Consider the following 13281-nt stretch of genomic DNA (forward strand, 5'->3'; position numbering starts at 1 on the left):
GGTGGGAAGCTGAACTGGTCCCCAGAAGGGGGAAGCAGAGGTGGCAGGCTGGCTCTCATTTCTCGTTTTGCTGCTTTTTCCTCTTTAAAACAGGCCACAGGCTTATTGGTGTATGTTCTCGACAGAGTAATTTACCTAGAAATCCTGTATCTAGCAAACTCAGGAGTCTGTAACACAGTCAAAACTTTTTTAAAACAAAAAGCCCAGCTATACAGAGATATTCCAAAAGTCCATACTTAAAGCATACACATGTCATTTCTAGGAAAAACTTTAAAAAAAAAACCCCAAAAACAAACAAAACAAAAAAAACCCCAACCATATGGATGGGGCAAAAGTAGGCTTACAGTTGTTTGTACGGAAAATAATACACTAATGAATAAATAATAATACAAGAATAAATTTTTGCTTACTCACAACTGTAAACCTACTTTTGCCCCACTCTATATTACTCTTATTTAAAAATTCTTACAAGCATCTATAACACAGTTTAGAACCTTAACAAAAAGTACAACATTTCCAAGTCTCCATAGTTTTCAAAAAGTTCATATTAATTCATCACAAAGTACCCCAATCTTGCTCTTGGGCATGTTGTTTTTTTAGTTTAGACAAAATTCCTATGAACTCCATGGTCTGGATTCTTAGCCTGTAGTAAATTACAAGGGAAATGAAGGCCTGGCTGAGGCTGGCACTTCACTGACCCACCTGACAGTAACAGGTCCGTGGGTCACCTTTTCAGGTGACAGAAGAGATATAAGAAGTAGACATAAGGTTTGAAAAATAGCAAACTGGGGTCACTTAGTGAGGAGGTAAACACCCCTCATTAGCTACTAGAGATACGAATATATTTGGGTCCAATGGGTGAAATTCATAATAATGACCAGTAATTATTAGAAAAACATGAAAAATATTAAGGATATTACTTTTAAAAAAGTATATATATATATATATATACACACACACACACATATATATATATATATTAGAATTATTTCTATTTAAAATGATTAAAACGAAATAAGTTGTACTGCTTAGAGATAAGCTTTGATTGTCTGGATAATACACTTCTGTGGACATCTCACCTCTTTCCCAATAATGTAGGGTGAGACATATTAAAATAACACAGAAGCATGGAACTAATAAACTGATGTACGATAATATGGTTCATCAGAATAAATGTAGTGCGTTTAAAGGTCACTATCAATTCCTTTATTTTCTAGATTACGTTCTTTCAAAGTTCCCTTTTCCCCTGCATTTGAATATACTATAAAGTCATGAACTTTTCCTTTCAGAACATCCAGTTCATTTTGCATCTTTAATATGCTGTTGTCGTACTGAAGTCCTTCAAGAGTTTTCTGCATCTCCATGATCTCAGATACTGCTTTCAGCATATCATCTTCCATATTGAACATCTGAAGAGTTAAATCTTCCATTTTCTTTTCTGTCCCTATCAGATCCTGAGAGACTCTGAGAACAGAGCGAATTGCACTTTCAATGGTTGGCAAATGTGTCTTGCATTCCTCAACTTTGGGTTCGTAGTTGGAAAGCTTCTTAGTCAGGTCTTCATCTCTGGCCAAGAGAGCATGCTGTTCCTCTTCCAACTTTTCCACTGCTTTTGCATCAGAGCCCAGCTGCTCCTCGACTCGCAGAAGATCCTCTTCTTCTTGTCTTTTCACTGTTCTGATATTTCTGAGTGTGCTGTCTTCCAGATCTTTTAGCCTTTCCGTGAGCAGCTTTATTCCTTGTTCGGCTGAGTTAATTTGGACAGTCGCTTGCGAATGCATATGCTTTGATTCTGATTTGAAAGTGTCTGTGTCAGCATTCATTTCTTCCAGGCTTCTCTCCCAGAAATTTGTGACATTTTGGAATTTCTCATTAAGGCTTTGCATCTTTTGAGCGAGCATCTCTTCACTAATTTGAATGCCATGCATGATATGCTGGAGGCTGGATACTTCCTGCTCAACCTGGGTCACCAAAGACATGGATGATGTAGCTTCTTGCAGGATACTTTCAGTAGACTCAAGCTGCATTTATAACACAAAACAATTCCCAAGGCTACTTAATAACTTTTATATTAGGGAAACATACTTTAACAGTCACGTGCCAATTTCAAATTCTGAAGATGTCTAAAATACCAAGTATATCAGAGCCATACTGGCAAAAACATTTATTACTTTCACGTTGTTTTAACGTATTTAAATTTAATAGATTTAGCACTACGGCAGAGAAATATACCTGAACTTATAATCCTAAATATTTGCACATTTTCATAAAGGGATATTCAACTGAAAGATAATGCTAAAGGGAGCCTGGAGTATAGCATATTTCTTTCTTTTTTTACTCCAATGGAAAGCAACTTAGTTGTTATTTCTATGGTTATTTGAATTTTTAAGAAACTGTAAGTTAGTTATAAAATTTTTTCACTTTTCTAAATCCAATGATTCTGGAAGAGTTTCTGCCTGAAAAAAAGTTGGTTCACTGACCTTTGTGGAGAAGATACCAGAATCAGATCTTACAAATATCACAAAGGCAAAATGAAGAAAAAGCTAGTGTAGTGAGACAACTATGTCAAATAGCAAAGTGCCCTAAATATCTGTAAATTATGGTAAGCTCCTGGCATGTCCTCATGTGTCCGGAACATAGGTAGACGAGGTTGTGCGTCTCTCTTAGTCTACACTTACAAAGATAACAGCCTTGGAGACACAGGAAGGACTAGAAATGAATATTAATTTATCAAATGTTTGCTGCCTTGTGTTGAAGACTTAATACTGTTCTAGACACAGTTCTGCCCTTAAGCAGCTTAGTGTAATTGGGGTGAAAGCCAAGTCTATATACGCTATGATAGGGGAAGAACTATGGAAGCACTTACATGGGGCACCCAAACGAGACTTTGATGATCAAGGAAAGTATTCTAGAAGCATTATCTAGTATCTGCTTCTAATTACTTCCTCCCTAAATCATCCTACACACTATAGTCAAATTAAGCTTTTAGGAACTGCTATGTATATCATGGTACAATATGATGTTTCTTAAAATATTGGTACAATATGATGTTTTCTAGGTTCAAGTCCCAAATTCTATAACCTCTCTCTATACTTGTCTTCCCTCCTCTTTGCTTAGCTGAGTTCTGTCCTTCCTTCAAGGCTCAGACCAGATCTCAGCTCTTCAGTGCAGCATTCTCTCATAACCCTAGTCTGACAGCCCAAACTCCTGTACAGCAGCACATACTGTATTATGTATTTGCCACCTATTTGGCACTCAGCACATATGATTCAAGAATTTTTTATTTTTATTTTTATTTTTTTTAATATATTTTATTGATTTTTTACAGAGAGGAAGGGAGAGAGATAGAGAGAGAGAAACATCGATGAGAAACATCGACCAGCTGCCTCCTGCACATCTCCCACTGGAGATGCGCCCGCAACCCAGGTACATGCCCTTATTGATTTTTTACAGAGAGGGAGGGAGAGAGATAGAGAGTTAGAAACATCAATGAGAGAGAAACATCGATCAGCTGCCTTCTGCACATCTCCTACTGGGGATGTGCCCGCAACCGAGGCACATGCCCTTGACCGGAATCGAACCTGGGACCCTTCAGTCCGCAGGCCGACGCTCTATCCACTGAGCCAAACCGGTTTTGGCAAGATTCAAGAAATTTTGAGTGTTCACTCTGGGCAGGACCTGTGCTAGACACTGGACATAAAATTATAGATATAGTATAGTCCCTGGCTTCACAATTTGGCAGGGGAGACAGAGATTTGGGTCTTTTATATTCTAGAGTTCCAGTAAGACTTATTGAGTGTCCTTTGTTCCGTTATTATATAGAGATATAGGAATATAGAGATACAAGACACTGTGATTGGCCTAAAGATCAGTAAAGGAGTCAATTAACAACAACAAAATCATGATAGATTATGACTTGTGTTATGACAGAATTAGCACGGGAGAATGGATGCTTAAGGAGAGGTTAGAAGTCTGGATCTCAGTGAGGGAAGGCTTAGGAAGTGACTCAGAAATCTGACCCCTTAACAGACTGATGAATGAGACAGTGAAGATAGGAGAGCTTCTAAATTCCGTAGGTGAAGAGAGCATATCTTGTACATTTTCGTAGTCCCCGTATCTCGAGGTATAAATAACATGTTTGCTGATGTTTAGGAAGAAGAATGGTGTCCAGCCGCCATGGCTCAGAGGCTGAGCATCGACCTATGAACCAAGAGGTCACGGTTTGATTCCCAGTCAGGGCACATGCCCAGGTTGCGGGCTCGATCCCCAGTGGGGGGCATGCAGGTGGCAGCTGATGGATGATTCTCACTCATCATTGATGTTTCTGTCTTTCTCTTCCTCTCCCTTCCCCTCTGAAATCAATAAAAATTTATTAAAAAAAGAAAAAGAAAAAGAAGAATGGCTATAAACCTTCTGGGCCTACCCCCATTATACCTGAAGCAGTTCCAGATGACAGCTGGGAACAATGTGCAACCTCACTGAATAATATAATAGGACCACTTTGAAACCTTGTTTACAAATTATCTTCAGTGCACACATGTAGCCATAATACAATTTCCTTTAAAAGCCAATTTTGAGAAATACTTGTACTTTGGTAATACTGCTAGGTTTAGTTGTCTTGTTAGCAGCATTTTGAAGAGGCAAGCTTATCTTCCCCAAAGGTAATTTCCTATCTGGACTGTTCATCAGAACATCACTATATTCTGAGGCATATATCTCAAGAGTCCCAAAAGTTCAAAAGGATAACAAGGTTTCAAGATTTAATCTGCAAACATATACAGTGACTAGTATACCACAACAGCTATCATTTATGGGCTGCCATTTTAAAAGAGAGCAAATACCTTAAATTTATTACTGCCTGAAAGTTTTCAAAGAGTTTACATATGTATTGTATCTCATCTAATCCTTATAAAAATTTGTTATTCTCATTTAATAAATGAGGAAACAGAGGCCAAGAGGAGTTAAGGTGATTTTTTTCTGAGGTGATGTAGTTGTGATGGGAGTCCAGGTCTAGTTTTTTCCTCCTATTGCATTACGCTAGCCGTGAGGATCAGCTTTGTGAGAACGCAGCTGTTGTTAAACTACTCCTAGGCAGACTGGGAGAGAAAGAGCTATGCAAAGACTGAATATTTTTTGGAACCTATGATAATATATATTTTAATAGTTAAAAAATCTGCTTTAAAAAGCATTTTATTTGCTACCAAATTTTTTCATTTAAAAAGGAAATCTTTCTTCAAAATTTGCTTTAAGCACATTTAGTTTCTGTTTCCTGACATTTTTTTTCTATCATCTTCCCCCGATGAGAGGGCCTCCAACGATTTTAACCAGATTCCAACTTGAGCTCTACGTCAAAATACCAATTCTTGCAGTCCTTCCCAGAGTCCCGTAAGCTCACATTCGATCCCCTGGCATGTTCGAGGGGATGTATGATTTTCATCCAGGGCTTTTACCTTCTGAAGGAATATATGCCCATTTTGTGCATGAAACTGCAGGAACTTAGACCCTCTACTTTTTTTCTGTTTATTTTTATAACATTCTTGCTCACCCTGGTGCCAGACACAAGTCCTATCTACCTTATGACTTAAGTAAAGATAAAGTGCATGAAGAAATGAACAAACAAGATACATTTCTCAATGATACCCTGGTCCCCAGTAGCCAGGCAAGGCCCACAGATGCCTCATTGATTACCGTAGACCCTCTCCTGAGAAGTGTAGTAGTTAACATTTTTTTAATCGGTTGCACATTTCTAAGAATCACAGAGATAATGCATCTGCATTTGCAGCTTGAAGAAACACAACAAAGACATGGATTTCAATTTTCATTTGGCTACAAAATCAATATTTATTTTTAGGTTAATCAGTTTTATACGCACACATATATGTTTACCAAGCAGGAGGTAAAGAATAAAACACCGATGAAACTTAGACCAACAAATGCTTTTCCTATTCTAATTTTATACCAAAATATCAAGCATATACACTTGATATTTAAATAGAAAATTGAGGTCACCGCAATATGAGCATGTTAGTCTTTTCAAACAATAACAGTAGTTGTATTTTAAAAAATTATTTTCCTTTCAAAATGTAATTTAAATCTAAATTGGATTGCAGGGAGAATGTAAAAAGGTAGGGAGACCTGTGAGAGTTAAAATAGCATTGCTTAAAAGGCAAAAAAAAAAGAAAAGAATTTATGAACTGGGGTAGAATGATGATAGGAGGATGGAAAGTGGAAAAAAATCTTCCCAAATAAGACAATTAATAATTACCTTTTCTGAAATTAAACTGATTTTACTTTGAAGCCCTTGGAATTCGCTGTTTTCTATTTTCAGTAATCGGTATTCGTTTTCCACCTTTGCAAACTTTTCCGATTGTTGAAATACAAACCTGGAAAAGAAAAAAAAAATCACTATCTTACCTAATTCATATCTATTTAAGTCTGAATTTTAAAGAAGTATTTTATACCCACTTCTGGTAAGGACGACATAAATTCTGGTGTGGGTACTGGCAGCTTTTATTACTTTATTTCAATAAATATTTAGGTAAGTAGTGGTTAAATGATACTACTCATGCAAAGATGAATGAAACTGCTTCTGTTCAAGTTCACAGCTAGCTCAGTGAGCAAGACGGTGTGATAGCTGTAATAGATATATGCAGAAAAATATTTTGAAGGAGGAAATAATGAATTATTTTTTTAAAGGTCTTAGTCTTTGCCTATTTATTTATTTATGTATGTATTTTTTACAGAGAGGAAGGGAGAGGGATAGAGAGTTAGAAACATCAATGAGAGAGAAACATTGATCAGCTGCCTCCTGCACACCTCCTACTGGGGATGTGCCCGCAACCAAGGTACATGCCCTTGACCGGAATCAAACCTAGGACCCTTCAGTCCACAGGCCAACACTCCATCCACTGAGCCAAACCTGTTAGGGCAGTAACGAATTATTTAGAAAAAAATGTGATCTCTACTATTTTGCCTATATATAAAAAAAGCATTTTTAAATGAAAATGTAAAAGAGGGAAAAAAACAAGCAGTGGAGTGGAAGAAGACATGATGGTGATTAGAAGTTGCAAAATAACCAGACTCAAAATTGATGAACACAGGAGTCACTGTTACAGTGACAATAGAACACATGTGCAGTGCAAGGTGTATCATATACACAGCTGTTTATAATAAGAAATACACGTCATATCGATGTACTTTGGGAATCTTGCATACCACTACACCAACGGCACCACTATATCGATGTACTTTGGAGGTCCTAAAATTGGAGTGTTTTTCCATCTGGCAGATAGTACAGGGTAGAAGCATGAAAAAGTTATCCCAGTTTTAAAAACTATAAATGGACTGTTTTGTGTTTAGAACTTGAAATGAGCAAGCACAAAAGACATGCTTCGAATCTAGTACCATTCTGGTCCATCTACTTTGACTCAATTCTTTGGGATCAGAAGGAGCAGGGTTGAAATTCTTTGTGTGTTTGATGCATCAAAAAGCAGTAGAATGTTTGGAGGGGTCAAAAAGGGAGAAAATCGGAGTCATCTGTAATGCTGTCCACAATGAAAAGAAAAGAATAATGTGACACAGCCAGTCATTTTTCTATCATATTAAATTTTTAATAAATTTCTGCTATTAGTACAACAGAAAAAAAAAGAAAAAGAAAAAAGCAGTGGAGCCCTGTTCAGGTGGCTCAGCTTGCTGGAGTATCATCCTGTACACCAAAAGGTTGCAGGTTCAATTCCTGGTCAGGGCACATACCTAGGTTGTAGGTTCGATCCTGGATGGGGTGCATACAAGAGGCAACCAATCAATGTTTCTCTCTCTCTCAACTCAATAAAAACATATCCTCGAATGAGGATTGAAAAACAAAAAAAAAAGGCAGGTGGAGCAAAATCCGTGAAGCCAGTGTCTGATCAGAGTACATAGACCAGTGGTTCAAAAGCTTTGCTGCATATTGGAGTCACCTGGCAGTTTTTAAAAAGTCTGATGTCTGGGTCACACACACAGAAATTCTGATGTAATTGGTTGGGGATTTGACTTGGATATTGTAAAATTTAAAAGCTTGCCAGGTTATCTGAATGCTCAGCAAAGTAAAAACCACTAATTGACACTGGTTTGTGAAATTGACTTCGGAAGTCAAATATTTAAAGATCCCAAAATTCAATGGAGGGGTAGAAGCTTTGAGCTTTGTGCATCATTGCAAAGGTGGTGACATTTCAAGCTCATAAATTTCATCATTATGCTGTTTCTATAAAACTGTTCAAAGCTAAAATAGACTTTTTGCTTTTTAAACAAATGTTTACAATGTCAGATGAAATAAATTTATTTTAGTGATGGCTCCCATCCATTCTATAATACTGAATGTGCTAGTAGGAACTTTTAAATAAAACTTCTGGTTATTAGAAAATGCCATTATCCTAATTTTTAAAGATGGATATGTAAACTTAATTCTCTTTTGATTGGTTGTTTCATTCTTGGCTTTTAAGAGATTCTTTTTAGAGTATAGGCTTATCTGAGACCAACAAACAAAGGATAGAGACCATTCTAAAGAAATACATCTAATTTCAAGGACTTTAATTCTGAAAAACTAATTTTTAAAACAGGCTTTTTAACAGGAGCAGTTCAAAGCCTTTTTACACCCATCTTCCCTAGTTTAGATGAGACAAACAATTAGGGTCTGCTAAGGGCTACAGCTTGTAGTTGAAGAAAGAAAATAACTATAAGTAATTCTGGAGTAAAGATTTCTATCTCTAGGGCCTTGCCTCTTTTTAGATTAATAGTACTGGTTGAGTGTGGATTTGGGCAACTTTGGCTCTGCCATTTACTAGCTATATAACCTCGCTGGGTAAGCTATTGAAGTTATCTTTGCTAGTTTCCTCATCTGTCAAGAGGGGATACTACTACTGAGTTTATAGGGTTGTTGTACAGATTAAATAGGTTCTTATTTACAAAGCTCCTAGAGTCTACAGTGCCTAGAGCAGGGGTGGGCAATCCCTGGCACACGTGCTAGAGTCTACAGTGCCTAGAGCAGGGGTGGGGAATCCTGGCACACGTGCCAAACATAGCACGCCAGTAACTTTTGCTGGCACACGAAACCCTCTCTTATAATCTTCCATTTACAATTTGTTTTCTTAATATCGACTTTTTTATTTTTCAGATAAATTCAGTGTAGGTGCATCTTAGATAAATAATTTTACATAAGTTATCTTAAAGATTTTCATCATCATATACTATGTTTTTGTCGCTCAAATGAATTTTATTTCTTCAAGGTTCTTCACATACATACACCTTAAGAGATATCAAGTAGGCGTAACGTGTTCTCAAAAAATTAGGGTTGGCACGCAGACGAATTTTGAGTCAGAGATTTTGCTGGTTTTGGCATGCACTCACAAAAAGGTTGCCCACCCCTGGCCTAGAGTGTAACACCTCAGCTGTTCTCTCGTACCCTTGCCTTTTCTTTTGGACTGCATTGTGCAGCTACTTTGCCATCCTTCTGACAAGCCTATAGTGGGTGATAGAAACCCCAGGCTTGTCCCCCTTTGAAACCAGGGTAGGGTTTATAGCAAATGAAGGATGCAATGAATGGATGAGACCTTGAACAGGAAAGAGAATAGCTCTTATTCTGTTTTGGGCCTCTTCTCCTTATCATATAGGTAAAGGTCTTGAAGCCCAGCTAGTGTTGCTCAGTGGTTGAACGTTGACCCATGCACCAGGAGATCGCTGGTTCGATTCCAGGTCAGGGCACATGCCTGGGTTGCAGGCTCACTCCAGGGGTGGTTGTGAGGGGTGGGGAGGGCTGTGGGAGGCAGCCAATCGCTGTTGATGTTTCTTCCTCATTGATATTTCTATCTCTCTCACTTCTTCTCTCTAAAATCAATAAAAACATATTAAAAAGAAAAGAAAGAAAGGTCTTGGAGGCTTGGAAAGGTAGGAGAACAGGACCCAGGTTAATTGGCTACCATAGTAGGATTTATAAAAGGAACCTTTCTGACTCCATAATCCATTGCAGTCTACAGAGACTTCATACAGATCCAGGGCCCTATAGTATTAAACTGCATTTCCACATTGTGCTGCCTCTGCACAGCACCTTTAAGACTCTGATGGTGGCAGACAGCTGACCAAGGACTAATATTTTATAGGAGTTTCCCTGTTTCTGTTTCAACTTAATGAGAAAGAGGCAAATAACCAAAGAAACTGTTATTATGGACCTTCAGCAAGAAAGGAAGTTTCAGGGCTACTGTTAGGGTCAGTAGCCCCTTAGTCCTGTTTCATTTTTAGCATAATACTGAATGGTCAGAAAAACATTGATTATATTCCATTTTTTTAAAAAAAATATATTTTTATTGATTTCGGAGAGGAAGGGAGAGGGAGGTAGAAACATCAATAATGAGAGAGAATCACGGATCACTGCTTCCTGCACACCCCACACTGGGGATTGAGCCCACAGCCCGGGCATGTGTCCTAACCAAGAATCAAACACTGACCTCCAGGTTCATAGGTCGATGCTCAACCACTCAGCCAGATGGGCAGGGCAAGAATAAACTATCTTTGAAATAAAACTTCATTAACAAAAAGCTGAAAAATGGGGTTAGCCGTGATTTTGCTGTATATGACTTGTAGTGTGTTAGATGATAGATAAAAAAAACCTGAGTTAGCTGGCTGTTTAAAGAGCTTTTGACTTCTTATACATAATTATCACAAATGTGTTGAAACAATTTTATAAAGGCAATTTAGAAATCTGTTGAAACTTCCAAGAACACATTTTTTTTTTACACTGGAACTTCTGGATTTTAATTTACATAATTAAATGAGCTTATAAAGTATCATTTGTGTCTTATTTAGTAACTACACAACTTTTAAACTTTTGAAAGCAGAATTTCTTCAAAATTTTCTTAAGAGTTTACAGACAGTATGCAAGCTAACACTCAAAGCCATATAGTCTTGGGCAACTGTTATCTCCAACATCTTATTGTTAAACTGACAAGTCAGGACTTTATCTGTTACACATTATCTATTTACTTTCTAAACAAGAATTCCAAACCTACAGGCCTGGAGGCACTGAAGTAGAGATGTCTTGAAATCCTCCTGAGGCAGTACAAGGGTTTAAACTTCCCCTCCCAATTTAATCTAAGTGTAAGAAGATGGATAAACTGTGTTGACAGGCACATGTTCAATGTTGTATTTTAACAATCAGGACAATGTCAGTACAATAAGCATTAAGTATTTGACCAACTGACCTGTAGATGCTGAAGCATGTGTTCTAGAGGTAAAAAATATCTCAATGGCTTTGTTGTAATTCTAGTATTTTGAGATGCCAAATGATTATTTGGAGAATACTTGCAAATGTCTTACCAGAATAATTTTTCATTCCTGAATTTCTGCTATAAACAGTGACTGAAGTATTTCTACTTCCAACTCTTGTGGCAAAAGATTTCACAAGAGCAATTAACAGTCAGCTATTTTAATAACAATCATAGAATCTGCCTGTTTTAGAAAAAAGTTTTAGATATTGTTTTATCATTTTGCAAAGACAGTTCAAATAAAATCTTCCTACTGAACGTAATTTCTTTGGGTCTTTACTGTAGGCACTAACAAATTCTGTGGAAAGTAACCTCACAGGGTAATTTGGTCATATATTCCTAACTGGGCAGGTCACGGGAGTAGTCACATCCCAGGCAAATAACTTTTTTAGTAAAGGTTTGCCTTTGCCTTAAGCAAGCCCCGTCCACTGTTTCTGTTATCTAGGTTAGCACACCTTTAAAATAAATGATAATAACCACCCTCAGGAGAATTAATCTTGTTAACTATCCTATAATCAAATTCCCATCTTGCTTTTTCCCACCATTACATATTTTTCCTTAAGTTCTCTCCTTAATTTCAAAGGCATAAAAGAAACTGCAAAACTGTTACTCTCTGGGGGCATTTTTAGATCTTGCTTCCCAGAAACTGTCACCAGTTCTGGCTCAAATAAACTATTAATAAAAATTCTCTAGTTTTAGATATTTCTTATGCCAACAGATTACTATTAGTGGTTTCCCCCAGAACAGGAACTACATTTTTGAAAAAGTGAACAATTTGTGATATAATTTAGCTCCCATGAATATGTATCTTCAGATAAATTCAGTAAGTAAAACCAGTTGATCAGGTTCCAGAGAAAAGCAATGTATATCTTTGAGTAAATTAAATTCTATCACTGAATAACCTTCCCAATACAAAAAGGGTTTTAACTTACCTAAAGAAGGCCAGGCATTTTAAGATATAAGAGCAGTTTTCAAAACAGTAAATTCAGTACATTTATTCCTTTGAGGCCAAAATAAAATATCCCATAAACAAAAATAACATTAGTAAAATGACAATATATCAAGAGACCATTTAATAATCAACATTTCACATCACTGTGACAAACTTTTTTATTAAGTTCAACTTAGGATGAGTCACCACTAAAGTACAATTGGAAACTCACCAGCGTGAAAGATGTTCTAGACTAGAGGATGCCCCGAGCCCCTTCTAGAGTTTGATCACTTTCGAAGACGAATAACTATCTTCTAAATACCTTAAAAATCAATGAAAAAATGGAGGGAAAGTCTAATGTAAAGTGTGTCTTGTCACATACTTTTGTAGCTTCCCAGAACCCAAATTCGATCTGCAGCCTAGGAACAGACTTCACATTCACATGAACGCATGCACACGGATCAGAACATGAGAAATCCTCCAAGCTTTGATATAATCATTTACGTTTGTTGCTTTGAGATCCTAATGAATTCTTTCAAGGTTGCACACGTGGCCATCAGGCATTTACAGGGCGGGGCGAATCTGTCCCGGACGCGTGCATAGCGGACTGGAATAATGTGTTTATGGAAACAGTCCAGCTTCTGAAGTGTAGCAGGCACTGCATAAAAAAAAGTTTGGCCGAGTCTGTTCTCCCTTAAGAAATGGCTGACTCGTCCCAAACCTCCCCCCCAACTGCAGTTGAGAGATCGGGGCGCGATCCTGGCGCAAAGTTAAAACGAGTTACAGGAAAAGAGCGAAAGGAAGAAGAAGTTGGATTGTCCCTTGTTTGAGGTCGAGGCAGAGGAACAGAAGCCGCAAAAATGGGGTGGAGGTGGGGCGGGGGGCTGTGTGTTTGGAGATTTGAGGATGCCGAGCCGGGTGCGGCCAGGGCGGGATTCCGACAGGAGCGGGGCGACCGCTGGAGGTCCACTTACCAGGCCAGACCCAGGCACATGCCCAGCGACAGCAGGCTCACGCCGGTCCGGGGGTCCGCCCAGCCCCCGCTTCCACCGTCCC

The 13281-nt window shown here is 37.9% G+C and overlaps 1 protein-coding gene across 1 annotated transcript; it reads right to left on the reverse strand.

Annotated features, from left to right (window-relative positions):
• Positions 1 to 1183: 1183 nt before the first annotated feature.
• IKBIP (IKBKB interacting protein) lies at positions 1184 to 13275 on the reverse strand. Its single transcript, XM_006773337.2, has 3 exons — positions 13200 to 13275; positions 6266 to 6383; positions 1184 to 2021 (listed from the first exon to the last, which is right to left on the reverse strand). The coding sequence occupies exons 1-3, from the start codon at positions 13217 to 13219 to the stop codon at positions 1185 to 1187; spliced, it is 975 nt and encodes a 324-aa protein (XP_006773400.1). The 5' UTR covers positions 13220 to 13275; the 3' UTR covers position 1184.
• Positions 13276 to 13281: the final 6 nt, after the last annotated feature.

This window comes from Myotis davidii, unplaced genomic scaffold, assembly GCF_000327345.1.
Source record: "Myotis davidii unplaced genomic scaffold, ASM32734v1 scaffold267, whole genome shotgun sequence".
NCBI lineage: Eukaryota > Metazoa > Chordata > Mammalia > Chiroptera > Vespertilionidae > Myotis > Myotis davidii.